The 20,295-nt window shown below is 41.7% G+C and overlaps 1 protein-coding gene across 3 annotated transcripts in view; it reads left to right on the forward strand.

The window, feature by feature from the left end:
- adamts18 (ADAM metallopeptidase with thrombospondin type 1 motif, 18) overlaps positions 1 to 20,295 on the forward strand; it is a 108,939-nt gene that overhangs the window by 74,527 nt on the left and 14,117 nt on the right. For all 3 annotated transcript variants that reach the window (XM_015953947.3, XM_070554740.1, XM_015953948.3), the window contains 3 exons: positions 9,014 to 9,134; positions 9,686 to 9,812; positions 15,228 to 15,432. In XM_015953947.3, coding sequence (XP_015809433.3) covers positions 9,014 to 9,134; positions 9,686 to 9,812; positions 15,228 to 15,432 — 453 coding nt within the window. The remainder of the gene's footprint in view (positions 1 to 9,013; positions 9,135 to 9,685; positions 9,813 to 15,227; positions 15,433 to 20,295) is intronic.

The raw sequence follows: 20,295 nt of genomic DNA on the forward strand, positions 1-20,295 counted from the left end.
CCCTCTGAACCCTGGCCGTGAAAACAGAAGTGGAAACCAGCTGAAGAGCAGGCAGTGAAACGATATTCATGTAGAAGCAGGTTTCCACTCGGCACCCCGGGCTACGGGCATGCTGTGGTTAAGGCAGGAATGATTGGCCCGTAGAGTCCAGAACAAAAAACCAGTGTTATATGTGTTACGTCTTTTGGTGGTCACTTGTTTGGCTGTCTGGAAATGTAAAAGTGCTAATGTCACTATTTTAGTGAAGAGGCTTTGGTCTGTGGACAGCCAAGTTCAGTCAAGGGTACAGTCGTAATATGAATAGCCCAGAGTTGTCCTTCTACACTGGCTGTGGTCTCTGAGCTAAAACAGGAAACAATTCACTTTGTACTATTTAACTCAACATGGCTGTTGTACATCAACACCAGAAAGCACTTGGCTAATTAACATATTGCAGGAATAAAACAGAAGAAAATTGCATTTCTGTTTTGGTTTTAGTCTCAAGCCTAGTTTACATTACTGTGTCAGCTCAGGTGCAGTCACACACATTAGGGATGGAGAGATTCACCGATCTGAACCGCTGGTTCGTTCATGATGTGACCGCATCTGTAGCTTCAGACTGCATTGAGTACAACGGCATTGTACAAGGCACACCTGTACATTATTTCTGCTGTCTAATCAGCCCCTTGATATGCCACACCTGTGAGGTGGGATGGATTATCTTGGTAAAGGAAAAGTGCTCACTAACACACACGTAGACAGATTTCAGAACAATATTTGAGAGTCATGGGTGTCTTGTGCATGTAGAAAAAGTTTCAGATGTTTCAGCTCATGAAAAATGGGAGCAAAAAGAAAGTCTTGCATTTATATTTATGTTCAGTGTATGATGTGTAAATGTATTTCAGACATTTGTTTACATGGACACGTTTGCCCACCTCTTATTTCAGTGGGCCACCTCCCAACCAACATTTCCCGCAGTTTCCTTCCAAAATTCAAAAGTCAGCTACGCATCTCTCTGATTGGCTACACATCACATTCAACATCGAGCATGTTCACTTGTTCTTGAAATTAGACCAAGACAATCCTACATGCTTAATGTGAATGATTTATGAACAGAGTGGTCCCAACATGTTACCAAGCAGAACAGAGCGCTCGAAACACACCACACATGGAAGGATTATGTGATAGGATGATCTTTAAAGCCATTACTGTGATCAAGTGACCGCTATAGAAATGATACTTTCTTCTTCTTCTTTTTCAAGCGTCCTTAAGATTATCTGAAGAGGAGGAGTGGGTCATTCGCTTTACAGGAATCATTTTAAAACAAATTGTTCTGGTTTTCTTTCAGACTAGTCATTATCTCATCAGTTTTGAAGGATTAGAACACTTTTTCAGCGAGACATTCTACAACAGCTAAAATTGTAAAAATGTACAACTTTTACACAGAAGCAGAAATCTCTTAAAATTTGACCTTGAAGTGATTTAACTTTTTATTTTATTTTTTAGATTTTCAGGAAACATTGCTAAATAAATCTCGGATAATTAGCCTTCTGGAACTAACCATTAATTAATATGTAGCACAAATGTATGTAGCACCAATTGGCCTGTGCTCCTAGAAAGTCCTCCACTTACATTTGATGTAGTCTCAACCCTTTTACATTCTTGGTATTTTTCCTCCATCATACAGACGATACGGTCCAACAGTCATAACTGTCCCTGTGAAATACTTGACAATGAGCTATTTTCAGTCACTTGGATCAAAGAAAGCATCCAAACAAATAACTGTACCCTAAAATGTTTTCATAATTAAGTAATTTGACAAATTTAATGCTTTTATTCTAACAAAGTGCCAAACTTGATGCTGGGAAATGAGGATCAACTTAACATTTGATGATATGATTAACGCATCAGGGAAGCTTCATAAGAAATGTGGCAGCTGAACTGTTTCCAGCTGACAGCAGAAACCTCAGCAGGATGGAGAATGAGGCAGAGAACAGCTGGAACACACCAGGCTGTCCTTACATGATGACATCACAAATGGCAAGTTAACCCCTTAGCATTCCAGCGTCCCGCTCATTAGATCAGGAAATTTAAGGGTTAATTACCAGGATCTATAACAATATCTTTTTTAATAAACTAATTTAAGTTCACATTGGAAGACAACCAAATGCTAACAGGAAGATAAAGCTGCCTGTCAATCTTCATATAAAAATCCATCACTCGGATTTCCTGTTTAATTTCTGTAGAACTGCCTTCATGTTTGGGAACTTGCATTAAAAAACAAGTTCACTCATTTTTTCAACACATTTGCAGTGATCTCTAGTATAAATGTGAGTCTGGTGCTTTGGTTTCAGGTATTAGAAGTGAGGCATGCAGATGTGAACAGAACACGGCGACATTTGGAGTCTCATTTCCTGATATTTGTACAGCTCACCTCTCATTAGCTAACAGCAACGCAACACTGTCGCTGACTCTTTGCTCATAACGTTGATGTTTTATCCCCACAAATAACGCAAGCCTGGAGGAGTTCCGCTGTGTGGTGGAGTTGCTAATGCTAATGGTTAGCTTCTACTGTTCTGGACACTAAACAGCCTGCCCTGTCTCAAGCCAAGATGGATGAGTCCAATTGACATTATGACGTGCAAATGTCACTGGCTTCTAATCTGAGTGTTTCCCCATCTATTTTCTATTGACACCTCATGCAGGAAATAGAGGTAGAAGATTTTTATAGCAAAACTCATATTTATTTTTGACTGTATGGGGATTTGGGAGTGGGATTATACAAGTTTTCTTCTTCCCACTCCCTTTCGGGCAGAACAATATGGCCATGTGTGTTTATTCCTTTGTATACTATGATTATATTTACCTTGTTTACTTAAATACGCCATTGCCTGAAATAAATAAATAAATAAATAAATAAATATTTAGTCAGCATGCGAAACCTGGATCATTTTTCAAAACGAACAAGTACAAAACAGTTTTTCTTTGGAATATCATCACTGCCTGCGCTCTCTAACCTGTCTGATTTTCTTTCTTCTTTTTTTTTGAGTCTTTCTTCCACATTTCTGGTTTAATCCAACAAAACTAAAGATTAATAAAACTAAAAATTCAAGAAGAAATAATTTCATAGTCTATTCTCTAAGACTGATTCTGTTTTTCCTGTTTGAGTCCAGGTTGTACATCTGTCCACTATAACGCTCAGCAACAGCTGATTTGCAGATGTTGCAGGACTTATCTCAATAAGTACGTTCTGTAATTACAAAGGGGAAGACAGAGGCTGACACAGAGATGAGGACAAACAGAGGGGAGGAGGATTAAAAGATTAAGAGTCGTCCAGCCGAGCGCTTTGGATGTGTGACGTTGGACTGCACAGACTTTTAACTGAAAGTGAGGACAGAGTTTTATTTTTCTTCTCCCAAGCACAGATCCTCATCTGTTTCACACATTCTGCCTAACTGATGCTGTGAGAGAAAGGCTGAGGGAGACGGGGGAGATGCATGGATCACTCCCAGACCCTACCTCAGCTTGAAACATTGAAAGAAAAGCATGTGTTGAGGAGTGTGAGTGTAAACTGTGACAAGGTGCTCTCATCTGCACAGCTGCTCAGCTGGTAGAGAGGAGTAGTGATCAAGTGGGGTGGTTGTAGTAGTTTACAGGAGGAGGGAGGAACAGATATGACATATGGCTGCTCCCAGAGGTCTTAGTTGATACTAAGTAGGATTATTTAACCCAGAAATTGAGATTTTTGCGGCTTGGCAGGACAGAGTTGTGCCAGTCTGAGGCAGAACATCGTCAGCCTGATGTCTGTATCTGGCACGTCCTAATTTATCATCATCTCTTCTGACTCGGAGAGCGGTGTGGCTGTTTGGTTGGGAAAACCAAGACACTCTGTGGCAGGCTGCTGCAATGTAGAAGAGACAGACTGACATCAGTTACACAACCTCAGCCATATTAAAGAGCAGAAGTCATTTCAGAGCAAGGAGTGGATTTTTCTCCCAGCTCAAGTCTCATTCTCCGTGTAGATTCGATCTTATTACCACAATGTCTTTGAGTTGTAGTAATAAAACACTACATCTGCTTTGAACTTGCCTCTAAAATACATTCAATAAGAGAATGGAAATGGGAATGTGCTTAAAGCGTTGTATTCTTTCTAGTTAAAACTGAATGTTCTATTAAAATTGTTCATGTGGCAATTTATAGTGGTGCATTTATTTTTGAGCATTAAATTTGAAGCATTGATTTACATAAAGGCTGAAGACAAATTTCCATGTTTGTCTTCAACAGTGAAGCCACAACAACCGGTTTAGACGTTCCACCATGTTACTTTTATGGAGCCAGAGTGTCTTCACTTGGGATGTGGGGTTAGTCCCCCCAAACGCCACGCTCAACTGTGGTGTTTTTAAAAATATCAGAATTGCAGCAAAATGTTATGAGAAATATCATTCACTCATCCTCTGTATTATTTTTAGCTGCTATGTAGGTCTCTACTGCTTCTATAAAAACTCCAAATGTGGAACAAACCTGTCCAGCTGTTTTCTATCAGTGCCTATAGTGAGCCGTTTCGCCATTTGAGACATCACAAACGGGCAAATCGGCAAACAACCCCCTCTTCCCTGGAGAAGACCCCGACATTCTCAGCTTATTGACCCTTTGGACCTAGCCTGGTTTTTACCAGTTCAAGCCCGGTTCCCTTGTGGAAAGGTTTGGCACACCTAGGTGGGTCTAGAGAGAGGTGTTTACAAGTGTTAGCTAGCTTATTAACATTGCCTTATGTTCTCCCTGCTGCTGTTCACTGATGTAAACAAGTTGCCGGCCTCGCCAGAATCCACCCTGCTGGATTTATAACATTATGTGCTGAACAGCGTTTCACTTTACACTGGAGCTGATTAAAAAAACTTAAAAAATGTGTGTGTGTGTGTGTGTGTGTGTGGGGGGGGGGGGGGGTGTTTCAGCAACTACTCTCACACCGGGGCGACACAAGCTGGCTCATTACGGCAGTGCTCACCATGCTAAATCAATAATTTCACACACGCGACCCTACATTGTAACCAGAGGTGGAAAGTAACGAATTACATTTACTCACGTTACTGTAATTGAGTAGCTTTTTTGTATATTTATACTTTTTAAGTTTTTTTTAAAAACTGTACTTTTACATTTACTCGAGTACATTTTTAAAAAAGAATTGTAAATCATAACCGTTACTGAATAAAAATCAAGCTATAGGCTTAATAAACTAAAAATATTGCGTGTAGCAGCGTCGGAACAGAAGAGACACCTGCATGAGCACCACATCTAAACCGTGGGGGTGTGGGTGTACACTTCTGCTCAAAAACATCAGTTCAGTCCCTCAACTCGCTGTTTACCTCCTCTCTTCCTCCTCTCCTGTGGGTTGGATCCCGCACCTTTGTGCACCGGTGTGACGTCATCACAATTCCACTCGGTTCGGTAGCCAGACTCGGCTCCGTGTTTGAAACGTGTTTCCCTACCGCTCCGCACGGCAACGGCAAAATAACGTTTAGCGCTCATAACAAGCAGATTATCAGCGCTGTGCTCATAAAACAGAAGACCTGCAGGCCTCTGTGAGTTAAAACATCCTGACACTGTTCAGGTGTAAACATTGTGCTCCATCCCTGTGTTTGAACTCAGAAGATGCTCCTTGATGCCACAGATATGTGATGATTTAGCTTGTTTCTTTATTTTACTCCAGAATAAGAGATTAAATTATTACTAAAGCAGTTCAATGTCGTTAAATTAGTCATTCAAATGATTCTAACATGCTGCAGTGTGTGTGTGTGTGTGTGTGTGTGTGTGTGTGTGTGTGTGTGTGTGTGTGTGTGTGTGTGTGTGTGTGTGTGTGTGTTACACATATAGGACTGCATGAGACAGCATGGTTTCATCAAATCCATGCATTTTATATCTTGGCTGAAGTAATGGCTCAGGAAAATAACCTCTATTTCATAAATAATGACGTCTCTGCAGTGTTTATGATAATATTTTATCTTACATTGTACTTATCTTTGGTCTGGGAGGTGTAACTTATGATGATACAAGCCTTTTAAAACATGTTAAAGTGTTACAAGAGGAGATACATGCATGAATTTAAAGTTCATGTTTGGAGACCAACCTTCACAGTTTGGAGGCTCACGCTGGTGAGGAGACACCATTAGTTCTAGTAACACCTGGGCTCCCAAGGCCTGTTCTGACAGGATGGACGTTACGGGACCCTTAAGGATTCCAGTTGGACGATTGGAGGATTATTTAGGAGGATTGGAATGAACAAACTGATTTCAGTGGTGAAGGGTTAAATGAGTGAGTGAACCCACTACCAAGGATGAACTCTGCTAACTTTAAAAATCAGCTGCTCTAAATAAGCATGAAGGTCAGAGAGGAGCTCTAGGATGGACACGAATAAAGGAACTGTAATGTAGAGGTAAAGTAGGGCAGGGCCAACATTAGCAGCTTTCATACGGTCCATCTGAAATGTTTGACTCTCATTTAGCTTGTTATGTGACAGGTTAGAGCACAGTCTCATGTTAGAGTTTTGTCATGAGAACATTGAGATACCTCACATGCTGATGGCATCTAAAAATTAACTTTTTTCAAAATAAAGAATAATTTTAATCACAGTTGAAACGTACAAGCCTAGAAAACCTCGTCCAATCAATGTGCACGTCCTGTTCTCACTGACAGAAATCCCTCCATCAAACTGTGTGCGTGTGTGTGTGCGTGCACACACGAGCGTGTTGTGAACTGGTGTTGTGGTTTTGCACTGATGTAACCATCTTTACGCTGACAAAAATGTAACTAAGTAACTTTTACTTTAAGTACATTTTATTTACGATACTTTTTACTTTTACTTGCGAAAAAATTTAGGCAAGTACATTTACTTGTACTTGAGTAAAAAATTATCAAAGTATTGGTACTCGTACTTAAGTAGGACATTTTAGTACTCTTTCCACCTCTGATTGTAACAAAATTGAAATATAGTGAAATTGTGGTGAAATGTGGGATTATAAATACTAAATAAGTAAAATAAACATCACATTTATCATTTCAGGTCCCGTCTGCCCCTCTTCCTCATGAAGTACTTTGAGGGCTGCAATCCCTTTGATTTTTCAATGCGGTTCATCCTTGTCTTCCGTGTCCATCAAAGTTATTCCATAAAAAAACGAGTTGGGTTTACAGTCTTGTCTGTTAGTGCCTCCAGCAGCCCAGCAAACTTTACAGAGAAATCAGCTAAATAAAACCGATAAACGGCTACAAACTGGCTTGTTTCCATTAACTTTACAGGAATTCAAATGTCTGTTAACAGTTTTTCTTCCATCTGTAATGTCAAAGGGGGCGGTCCCATGAGAAGCGTGATGTCACGTGACAAGAGTCAATAGCAGCCTAAGTGAGGGATGGGTGGGCACGGTAAAGTGAGAGCCCTGAAACGGCTCGTTCTGGTCAGAACTGAAACCTCTGATGTGATTCGGGTTTTATGCAGAGAACATGAGGAACAGGTTTTGAGTGGGCCATAGAACGATTATTACTCCAATAATTATTAAGTAATAACCATTTAAATCAACAGGATTCAATATATGGAAAAAAATCTCTTTCTGTATGTTTAGTTTTCAGTCAGAAAAAATGCTTTATTTGAGGGGGTGGGGCTTAAAGAGTGCACTGCAGCTAGCTCGTATAGAGCACCCGTTTCATTTTATCCTAGTTTTCTGCATCAAATTCCTGCAAATGATTAACAGACATGTTTGGTTATCTGAATTTAATTAAATTAGGAGAAGAAAATCTGGGCTTAACTGTAGTTGGTGAGAACAGCTGAAGCTTTTTAGAAGAGAATAAGAACATCTACAAAACACAAGAAAAATAAAACATCAGGTAAATATAACCAAACATAAAACAGGTGTTTTACAAGAAAAACAAGCACAAGAACATCAAGATAAACAAAAGAACCTCAGACACTAATTGCAAACAAACCAGAACCATATTGTTTACAGATAAATGTGATTTTACAAAGTTTTGTGACCCGCCCAGTCTGGCTGTGCATAGTAACAGTGTAAGAGTGGGGATGGCTAAGCTAGAGAAGGTCTGAGACTTCTTCTGAAATCAAACTGAGGGGTTTTCTAGTACTGAATTTGAGGATTTGTACCAGACAGGCCTAATTTTTAATCAGTCTATCCAGAATAAAGCTGCCGGAGTGCACCAGACGCATCTAATTCAGGTTGTGTGTTTAGCCTCAGTAATTGGAGCCGGTAGTAGACCCACCATGAGCTGATGATGAAACCGTGACTTCTTACACCCTTTGGCTGCTCTCGTCATACCTTAATTCATCCCCTGTAATTGGTGGGTCTGCTTTTATTCATCCGTTAGTTTTTGCTTGACTTGAATGTCCAAATAAATCTAAAAGGAACCTGCGAGTGTGACGGATGTGGTAGGTGGACTGTTTAATCAGAGTGCAATGATCCGGGCGGTAGGTTTGGACTGGAGGTGGCAGAGAGTGTTCTGTGATGTTTCTTCAGTTAAACTGTCAGATTCAGCAGCGCTGGTACGTGAGTGGTCCAAATGAGCGTCTGCATCCTCGTTGGGCATTTATTTCATTTGTCTCAGTAAACTAGATGTTTCTGTTTAAATACTTATTTTACTTGGGGCTCTTCCAGGGGTTGACAAAAGAAATGATATGTAATGGTTTGCTACTGGAAATGTGCTTACCTCCAATTAGCATTCACAAATTCTAGAGTCCTTGGTTGGTATTAAATGCATCTTTTATATTTTAAGTAAGAGCCCAGGCTGAGTGGTTTGGCATAAATATATTTCTTTTTCTTCTTTTACAAGAAATCGATTTAATTTCTTTATTATCTCAACAGTTGTTGAACAATGCAATCAACATGTCTGCCTTTGTAAAATCCAGACCATTAAACAAACAAACAAACAAACAAAAAAGATAAACAGAATATTTAGGCCAAATTACATATTTATTCGGTTTAAATAAATGTGTGCAATGAAACGAATGTCAGCTCTGGACTGTTTTCTGGCCCGACAGATCCTTCTACAGGGAAGGAACCCGGGTGTGGTGTGGGAGTACACTCTGCCGCACACTGAGAGGAAACCGGAGTACAGCTGGGGTGTGGCGCGCTCCGACTGCTCAGCTCCATGTGCCGGAGGTGAGACTGTTTCTGTTTTAGCCTGAACTGTAGGGCCCGCGCTGACAGTGACGGAGACAAATGGATCACCTTTAAAGGGTTACAATCCTGATCCCACACTCTGGAAGGAACGGGATTTCCACACACACACCTTAGCTGCGCTTCTGCCCGGGCCATGCCTGTTCTAAACACATTGTAAAACCTGGGACACTTTGTCAGTAAATTGCAACACAATTTGCAGTGTTGCAGATTCGTTAAGAGTCCAATAGAAAATTTGCACTTTTAAAATGTTGCGCCTCCGCTAGCAGCCTGGTCAGATGCAGGATTAATGTTGAGGAACATCTTGCCTTTTGCTTCTCAAAAAGAAACTAAACTGTTTCCTTACTGTTCCTTCCACTTTTTCTACAGAAATCAGAAGATTTTGTGTTTTCACCAATCTTCCAGTTTGACAGGCAACCCACGAGCATTAGAGAATGTAAACCTTGAGATGATTGTGGTGCAGAAATAAAGATGTCACATCCTCTCCCAGTTCTCCATCAACCAGGTTTTTTTCCTCTTTTTCCCTCCATCAGGTCGGATCTCAACCAAGGCGATCTGTCTGCAGGACCAGAGGACCCAGGTCAACTCCAGCATGTGTAATCCCCTCACCAGACCCACACTGGGATCCCATCTGTGCAACACCCAGCCCTGCCCTGCGTAGTAAGTATATGTGTGTGTGTGTGGGTGGGTGGGGGTGGGGGGGGGGGGTGGGGGGGTCAGGGCATGTCTTTGTGTCTGCTTACTTGTGGGATATGTGGCATGGACGCTAATGTTGCCAAATTTTCAGGAACCCGTGCAAATGTTTTTTTATAGGAGCACACAGGGACACACACGTGGTCTGTGGTGGAGCTGCGGTCAGCCGCCACTCTGCTCACCCTGTGTTCACTTTTCTCCTCAGCCCACTCTATAATTTTTCCTTTTTTTCCTGGTTTTCCTTTTTTGAATACACACACAATATCACTCTGTGTATTCTGGGCCTTTGCAATATCTCAGGTTGTGTCTCCAAACACCATTTACGGGGAAGTGTTTGGAAAGATCCCAAATTAATCCAATTTATTTAGAGTTTTACATTGCTCAATCAGATACCATCATCAATGCATTTAAATTGTTTTGTGCACAAATGCAATTTGAAAAAAAAATTGCATTGCCTAAAATCTCTTAAAATCTGTCACTTCACAGCAAAAAACAAGGTGGACAAAATGTGATTACACACTTATTCATTACTGATGTGATCACTGAATGGAAAGTCTGAACAATAAGGGATTGTATAGTTTATTTCCATCGAATATCTTATCATTGTACTAATATTTCAGGCAACACCCATTTAGTTTTGGTGTTGGAAATGCTCAGAGCTAAAGATGTTTGGGCACGAAATAGACGGAATAAAATCAAGTGAATAATTCAAATAAAACTATTCATAACAAGAACTTAGGAGCATGAAAGCAAGTGTTTGAGGGACAGCAGGACTTGAGAGAAGAGGAGGACATAAAAACTGAGTTTTTCATCCATTTGAGCAAAGATCCTGAATGTCCAAATGGACAAATCATCCTCATGCGTGATCTGTTGTCTGAATGGTGAACTTTATGACAGGTATTTTTAAAAGATGGCCTACATTTGGTGAAAGTGCAGCAGAGCAACAAGTTGAAACAGCACTGAATAAATGGCCTCGCTCCTGCAGAATGTAGGTTCTTGGCTGAGGCAAGAGGAGCTAGCTTGATTTAGAGCACTGCCCCATTGAATCCATGTCCTGTGTTCAGAGAGAGTACACACATCAACACACACAAACACATTGGTTTGAATGTAGGATGCTTTAATATTCTGAGCCCAAACCTTAAGGTAAAAATAAAAAACATAACCTGCTTGTGTCTGACGGATGTAATTTGGGTAACAATGCAGCAACAAGTCTGGACTGAACTCTCTCATGTGTCAGGAGCCTAACAAGCCAGAGAGCTATCGGTTACACCTCCAACATACCGCCTCTGTTTCTCACTAAGTTTCCCACCACCCGAGAGGAAACGTCCTCCCCCTAATCTTGAGCGTATAGTTTCTCTTATCTTGGAGAAAGCTATTAAACAGCCTTGTTGTCTGCCTGACCTTCCCGCTTTGATTGGCTAAAGACATTGGTATAGTCCAGATGTCAGCGCTTTTGTCCATTCAGCAAAATAAAGCACTTTGACACCCATGGGTTGCCTTATGTATGGAAACACAAACACACACACACACACACACACACACACACACACACACACACACACACACACACACACTGGTTGTGTGTACAGGCTGGGTTGTGCATGCTGCACAGGAAGAAAGCTGAGCTGAGTGAGCAGCATGAAAGCTTTAGTGACTGCATTAGGATCTCTAGGATGTACGAGCTCACATTCAAGAGCACAGCAGAAAAGAGGAGCTGACAATGAGGTGAGATGCATTTGAACTGTGTGTGTGTGTGTGTGTGAGACAAGAGGAGACTGTTTATATCTATAGGGTGTATCGCGGGTGCTGACAGCCATGTCCATGTTTCATTGTGCAGAGACGGTGAGATTCCCCTGGGGCCCAGCCGGTCTAGCCATGGAGAACAACTTAACCCCCCCCACCCCGACACACACACACACACACACACACACACACACACACACACACACACACACACACACACACACACACACACACACACACACACACACACACACACACACATGTCCCAACCCCTCTCCACTCCTAAACACCCTCTTTAGCTTCAGGAACGCCTTCAACTTTCTCTCCTGTCTTTGTCAGGATGCAGGATTGTGGTTGTAGCAGCATTCTTAACAAAAAACAGATATGCAGGAGAAATGTAAAAAAGTGTGCTCAGTCATGCGAGCCAGGTTTCTGTTAGATATATATGGTCATGGTGGTATCTGCCGTGCCTCTCCCTTAGTTTCCAGTTTGACAGAGTGCATCTGTGGAAGCATTTAACTCTGGCTGGAAATTTCACTTTGAGGTTTATGTAAACAAGTCAGAGTGACACCTACACAAAGTAAAGCCTGTTTTTATGTTATGCTTTTTATCAAATGATATAAGGAACAACTCTACAGTCAGGGTTCCTGCAGGGGCTTCAAATCCTCAAAGTACAGTGATGTTGCAGGAGTGATTTATACTGTAATTTAAGTCAATTATAGCTTAATAAAATGAACTTGTATGGGACAAGAACAGATTTAAAGTACTGTGCTTCTCAAAATGTTCACAGAGTGGTGTTGATTATCTCGAACACATCTGGAACACTTCCCATTCTAGTTTCCAAGAGTCAGAGTGTGAGATGACACCAGTGGGAGAGAAAAGTTAGACAGTCTTGAGAAAGGTAGACGACCAAATGATTATTACAAGTAGGATCACTTGTTACATGTCCCACTATCTATCTATCTATCTATCTATCTATCTATCTATCTATCTATCTATCTATCTATCTATCTATCTATCTATCTATCTATCTATCTATCTATCTATCTATCTATCTATCTATCTATCTATCTATCTATCTATCTATCTATCTATCTATCTATCTATCTATCGTTTCAAATGTTTTCACACGTTTTTACATCGGTTTTAAAATCTGCATAGAAAAGTTGTTATTCCGTGAAACAGCAAGATTCCCATGAGGTCTAAAAACCTTTAAGACAAGTTTTTAGAATTTAGAACAACCACACTTTTAATGAAACTTTATTTTAGGACTCAGATCATTTAGACGAGGTCATTCATTAGTAGCGCTGGTGATTTTGTGGTTCTACAAACAGATCGCACATTAGTCTTTGGAGAACCTTCCCTCCATTTCACCTCAAAATGTGCACACAAATTACAGCTAGGTAAAAAAAAGATACGTGCCACATCAGCTGCCTTCCCCCAATCATATATTGTTATTTATAAGTCAGAGGGGAAAAAGAAACAAATAGTTCACAAGCCAAATGTCCCAACCCCATGCTTTCAGCTCCCAGTGGTCCACAACTTTCCCATTTCCAAATTGCAGCTCAGTCCTGCTGTTTCATTTGTCTGCGGCATTTGAAAGGGAATGAAAGCATTTTTCTTCCCCTGAAGCAGGTTGGCGGCACGGAGGAGCAGTCTCTGTGGTAGCTGGTCGTCAAAGGACTGGACAGAGCCATCTGCCCATCGCCTCCCTCACCCTCTTCTTCTAAGCATGCGGTTGTCAGACCTCTCATTTGTTCAATCCCCATCATCCGAGACGCCAAGGCAGAAGTTATTTTAGACATAGCAGTTGGCTTTCGGTCGGTAACGGCAGAGCAGACGCAGACGTGGCAAAGAGCATAAGACAAGTGTGAAGGGGTTAGACTAAAGCCAGGAGGACAGGTGAGAAGTGAGTACAAGGAACAACAAAGGGACGGAGAGAATCAAGCGTCTGTCTTTAGCCTCAATGTTTGTCAGTCGGGGCTGTCGGGGAAAGCTGAGTTGTAAACAATGTGGTTTTTAAAGTAAAGATGGAATGAGTGACAAAAATATAGATGCAGGTCTGAGTGAAAGTGGTGACTGCAAGTCTTCCTCTTAACCAGTCTAGATAACTGCTTCATACCGTGCAGAAGTTTGAGCTGTGTCGTTGAGTAGCACTGTGTTTTAGGGGACCTGCAGCCACACGGATAAATGTCGAGCCTTGGAGCTGCTGATTTGGAGTTTCGTCGTGTGGTTACCAGGCTGTGTTTGCTCTGCGTGTTCATTTAACTTGTCTCGTTTTTGATGTGTTTGGACCATCGACATATAAATATTGGACAATGGGTTTCCATAGACTCCAATAACACGTTTTTGAGGCCAAATGGGAGGAGGCCACCACCGCCATTTTGACCGTGTCACAGGTTCCGTCAAGCCCAGACAATTTCACAAAAGGGAAGAGAGGTGGAGCTGAGGGTGTGGCTGTAAGGCTGGGATCAACTGACAACACCCGGTCAAACTAGCTACAAGCTAACCTGAAGCTAATCCAAAGCTAACGCGGAGGTGGGAGCTAAGCTAACGGAGGTAGCAACCTAGCTACAGCCGGAGTTAACTGTGCACAACACCAGAGCTTCTGAGTCAGAGATACGCCGGGCTGACCGCTGGGTAAAACCGGGTGGAACACAGAGGTCTCCGAGACCTCCATAAGCCGGCAGCCGCACAGCAGACAAGTGTCGCTGCGATCTGAGATGCGCAGAGCTGCCGCTGGGGAGAACCGGGTGGAAAGGTTTCCATCCCAGAGCTCCACAAGCCGGCAGCCCGCGCAGCAGACAGAAGCCGCGATCAGACAGAGATGCGCCGAGCTGCGGGAGGGGGGGGGGTCGGGTGGAAAACATCGGTCTCCTGAGAGCTCCACAAGCCGATAGTCCGAACCCAGCTCCACCAACATGTTATATTTCAACCCATTTTCTAAAGTGCAGCATTATGTTAAATGCACTGGGTTTACCCTATTACATTTAAATTTCATGGTTAAACAGTACATGTTAAAATCTAAACTCAGCTCGGCAGTGACCTAAAATACATAAATATAATTTTACTTACCGAAAAAAATGAAGTGGAGACTCCTTGGACGCTCTATTAGAGCAATTAATGCCACAGCAAGTCATTTTGTCCAACAATTGCACAAAAAATATCCAAAAAAGAATACACAAACACAGAGACTCAAAATGCCGGAGCAGTTTCCAGGCCAGACCGAGGCTCTACGGAGGCCTTTCCACGGAGCTAGCTCTGTGGTCACGTGGGTCTGAGGCGGCGGTCACGTGGGTCGGATGCTCATTAATTTTACAGAATTTTAGGCTTTTAATACACTTAAATAGAACAGTGAGAGAGAAAAATTCACCCCCTCAGAGTTGTCATGAGTGTAAACTAGATAATTTAAACAAAAAACATGTTTTGGTACCAGGCTGTAAACATGTTTATTTCTGCTGTGAAATTGGTATTTTTAACATGAGAGTCAATGAGGAGTTGCTCGCTTCTGACACCAGCCCCCAGCGGATGAGGGTGGAACTGCAATTTTTGGTACTTCTGGGTTGTTCTCAATTTTTGAGCCGCATTGTGGGGGCTTGGTTTGGACTGATGCAGACTCTCTTTGTCCCCCCTCCTCAGCTGGACCACAGGAGACTGGGGGGCCTGCAGCCGCTCCTGTGGTGGAGGTCAGCAGACCAGGACATTGCACTGCTTGAGGAAGGTGACCTACCAGAGGGAGGAGGTGGTGGCTCATTCCCTCTGCCCCTCCATCTCTCCAGCCCAGGTCCAGCCGTGCCACATCCAGGCCTGCCCTCCAGAGTGGAGCACTGGATCTTGGTCTCAGGTGGGTTTAGTACTCGGACCATTACTCATGCATGTTACAGAAAAAGCACTCGTGATTGTTAGGCTCCCGTTGCAGATTTATTTTTTTCTTTCTTTTAGTCACTTAAATGTTTCAGATGAGCAGATTGCAGCATTAGAGAAATGATCGTTTTCTTCATTATGACGGAGAAGCTGTTAAACCCACAAAGGCTCTACATGAAACTCTAAAGCTAAAATCTTAGTGGCAACAACTTTAATCTGGTTATGAGCTCGGGGACGAAGCAACACAGCCCCAACGACCGTGCTGGACCATTGGTATGATTTTCTTTATCTGGAGAGCTTATTCTTGAATCATGACCTTTGACCTTAACCTGACTCAGGTGAGACCTACAGGGCTTGAAATAGTTGAGTGTGATTTTGGTCTTTAGAACAAGGCATGATGTTGATTCTTGCTTCGAGACAGGTTATTTTAAAATGATTTAATAATTACTGAGGTCTGGACTTTATCAGGTTTCAGTTTGGTTGATTATCAGGTCTGGTAGTGATCGTGTCTGGTAGTGATCGTGTCTGGTAGTGATCGGGTCTGGTAATAAGATCTGGTAGTGATCGGGTCTGGTAATAAGATCTGGTAGTGATCGAGTCTGGAGGTAATTGGGTCTGGTGGTTATCAGGTCTGGTGTTGTTCAGGTCTGGTAGTGATCAGGTCTGGCAGGGGCGCAGATAGGATTTTCAAACTGGGGGGACAAAGTTCCAATGTACCCTCCCCCAAATACACATACACGCACACGCATGCACATACTCATACACAAACTATTTCAAGAGCCTTAACTAGAGCTCAGTCAGATTGTGTAATTTCATCCAACGGTTTACGTAAAAACTAACACTTTTATATACGTGTTTGAAGCCATTATGCAACGGAACGCTGGCAACAAAGCTCTGCCTGATCAACACTATCCAAGTCAGTCATTTGTTATTCTCCCAATCAAAGCAGTCAAAGCAAGATGGCGGAGTGAGTGGTTGTGTGCCTGCGGTCTCTCCTGCCTTATTTAATTAACTACCTGGATTTTTGACCTTTGTGCGTTTGGTACTTGAATTTAAGGCCTTTTTTGAAGGATTGGGAAAAAAGGTGATTGACTAAGCCATATTACTGATAAAAATGCCTCCTAAGCGCCAGCAGAAAGATCAAATTAAGGGCTCTGACGACGACGCTGCTGACGTGTCACTGGAAGTCCTGAACAAGGAGACTTTGGAGTCTACTCTTCAAAAGTTTTTTGACAAAGCAGAAAAACATGCCAAGGATCGGTTTGATAGTCTTGATTCTCAACTTGACTCAATTCGATCTACACTTGACAAGCACACACAAGAGCTTGAAACTCAAAAACAAATCACCACCTTACTCCAAAAAAGGGTGCGGTGCGTGGAGGACGCTTCCGTGGCTCAGAGCGCAGACCTGCAGAAACTACAGAGGAAGATTGCTGCCCTCGATGATCAAAGTAGAAGGAATAATATCCGGATCCTCAATTTAAAAGAGGGGATTGAGCTCAACAATGCTCTATCCTATCTTAGGAGCAACTTGTTGGTGTGGTTCCCAGAGCTGGCGGGATCTTCTCCTGATATAACTCGGGCACGGCGGGTTGGACAACCTGGTGCGTCAGGGTCTCCTCGGACCTTGGTGGTCTGTTTTCTCCGAGCGAATGACAGGGATCGGATCCTGGCTCTGGCAAGGAAGTCTGAGGTGTTGGTGGCTGGTAAATCGGTTCGATTTGCTGCTGATTTCAGTGATGAAACAGCTCGTCGGAGACGCCGCTGCTTCCCGGTTTTGAACCGGGCTCGCGCCTTGGGACTACAAGATTTTCTTCTTTATCCTGCAAGCATCAAGATAATCTCTGATGGTGATCATCTGCTTTTTACAGACCCAGTGGCTGCTGAAAGTCACCTGGACTCTTTGGGTTGAGATGCCCTGAGAGGTTTTGGGTGTACGAGCACCTGCGGAGGGCGGACTTGTGACTTTCCTCTTTCTTTTATTATTCTAATTCTGGCTCTTCCGCAGAGCAGGTAATTCCTTTTTGTTTTTGCTTCTCCTCTTGTTCGGTGAAATCAAATTTCGTCTAAGGTCAAATTATCCTTACTTTATTCTTATTTACTTATATTGATAAAATCCAGTCACCGTGTTGAGTTATGGCAATTTTTATTAGTTTAGGTGGCTGTGCTTTGAGCAGGTTGCAGGCCATGGGCTCAGATCTGAGACTTTTTGGACTATGAGTGATAACTCATTTAATTTCCGTGTAATTTTATTATATTTTGTTCTTTTTTTTCTGTTTATTTTTGTTTTAGATTTTCTTCTGTATCTGCCTGCTGTGAGGGTTATTTTTGTACCTCGTCTTTCTTGTTATGGGTAAAGGTTTACACATAATCCATCTCAATATAAGAAGCTTATTTCCTAAAACTGATTTATTAAAAGCATGGCTTGGTTATAATGAACCAAAAATAATTACGTTGTCTGAGACATGGTTGAATGGTAACATTTCTGACAATGATATTTCTCTTGACAACTTTGTTTTATATAGAATGGATAGAGGGACAAGGGGTGGCGGGGTTGCCACTTATGTCTCCTCTAGTCTGCAGTCTCGGGTTATTGTCCGGACAGTCAAACCACTTCACTTCGAAGCCATCTTTACTAAAATTTCTTTTAATGGAAAAAAGCACATTATAATTGGCAACATCTATTCCCCCCCCCCCCCCCAGTTTTGAAGCAATACAAAATTTACTAGCAACGGTTGATTCGTTGGGGGACTCAATGGAATTGATCTTACTTGGCGACTTCAATCTTAACTGGCTTGATGAATCTACTCTTCCAGAACGTATTCTTTTAAATAGCTCAAATGTGACACAGCTGGTCTCAGAGCCAACTAGGACTTGTGCCACAAACTCTTCTCTCATTGACTGGATATTAGTAACTCACCCAGACAGATTTTCTGATTACGGCGTTTTGCCCAACTGTTTTAGTGATCATTCTGTTAGTTTTTGCTTCTGGAAAATATCTTTACCACATACACCAGCTAAGACGATCAGATTTCGTGACTTGCATACTTTTAACACTGATCAGTATTTACAGGAGCTGCATTCTCTTAATTGGAATAGATTGTTTCTTATACCTGATGTTAATGATGCTTGGGCATTTTTCCACTCTCAGTTCATGCAGGTTCTTGATAAACATGCTCCTTGGGTCAATGTAAAAATTAAGGGCAGCCATTTGCCTTGGATTTCTCATGATTTAATTGCTTTATTTAAGAAGCGCGACAAAGCGTGGAAAGTAGCAAAACTTAGCAATCTGCATGAGCATTGGACAGTTTATAGAAAACTAAGGAACTTCTGTACTACCCAGACTAGGAATGCTAAAGCTAATTTTTATAAGAATGCTTTGCATAAGGATATCAATAACCCTAAGCGCTTCTGGGATAAAATTAAAGACCTGAGGGGGAAAACTAATGTTAAAATCTCACATCTGAATGTTAATGGGAGTCTTATTAATGACCCGGCTGAAATTGCTGAAGCATTCAGTAAGCACTTTGCTTCCTCTCCTCTCCTTGCCTCTGCAGAACATCATGGGTCTTACACCCTGCCTCACTGTTGCTCCAGTGGATTTTCTTTTTCTGAAATTCGTTCTGAGGAAGTGCGTAAAGTTATACTGTCTCTCTCTAGTGGGAATACTGCAGGTCCAGATGGCATAGAGAGTCGCTTTGTTAGGATAGCTGCTGATGTTCTAGCCTTACCATTATCTATTCTTTTTAATCATTCAATTAACTCATGTTCTGTTCCAAAAGCTTGGAAATGTACTAAAATAATACCACTCCATAAAGGAAACGATACATCTGAACCTAATAACTATAGACCCATTGCTATAATTAATACAGTTGTTAAAGTATTTGAAAAACTGGTTTTTATCCAACTATCTAAATACTTAGAGGATAACAACCTACTATCACAGTACCAATCGGGGTTCAGAAAAAACTTCTCGACAACTACTGCACTGCTCAAATTTTCTAATGACATCTATTCTGGTTTTGACAATAATTTATTTGGTGGTGCGATTTTTCTTGATTTAACAAAAGCCTTTGACCTCGTCAATCACTATCTACTGTTAGATAAATTATATGCTTTTGGTCTGTCAAGGCCGTCTCTACTGTGGTTTAGTTCTTTTCTTCATCATCGTTCTCAATTTGTTTCCTTTAATGGTTCTGAATCAAACACGCGTGGAGTCATCAGAGGTGTTCCCCAAGGCTCTTCACTTGGGCCATTATTATTTTCAATTTTTATTAATGATTTACCACGGTGCTGCAGATCCTGTTCTGTTCAGTTATATGGAGATGACACAGTCTTATACTGTTCTAAGTCGGGTAAATCCGAATTACAAGAAGCTATTCAGCCTAATTTTGACGAAGTGCAGCTCTGGCTAGCGCAGAACAAACTTCTTTTAAATAAATCTAAGACTTACTCCATGCTGTTTCATAGATGTAGTACTCTATCTGACAGTGACAGGACTCTTAATCTTTATTTTTTGGATTCCTCCCCGGTTCAACCGTCTGTTAAAATGAAATATTTAGGAGTTTGGCTAGAGCCAGAGCTGTCTTTTAAATTTCACATTCACACAACATGTCTTAAGGTCACACGGTGTTTACGTATCCTTTATAACTCAATACATTGCTTTGAACCTATTGTACGAAAGCGCATCGTCACTCAGCTTCTGTTACCGATCATTGATTATTCTGATATTTTATACCAAAACTCAACAGTTTCTAGCCTGCGGTCTCTTGATGTCGTCTATAACAGTTTGTGTCGTTTTATTTTGCGGTGTTCATTTAACACTCATCATTGTTATATGTAT

Source organism: Nothobranchius furzeri, chromosome 9 (assembly GCF_043380555.1).
Source record: "Nothobranchius furzeri strain GRZ-AD chromosome 9, NfurGRZ-RIMD1, whole genome shotgun sequence".
Lineage (NCBI taxonomy): Eukaryota > Metazoa > Chordata > Actinopteri > Cyprinodontiformes > Nothobranchiidae > Nothobranchius > Nothobranchius furzeri.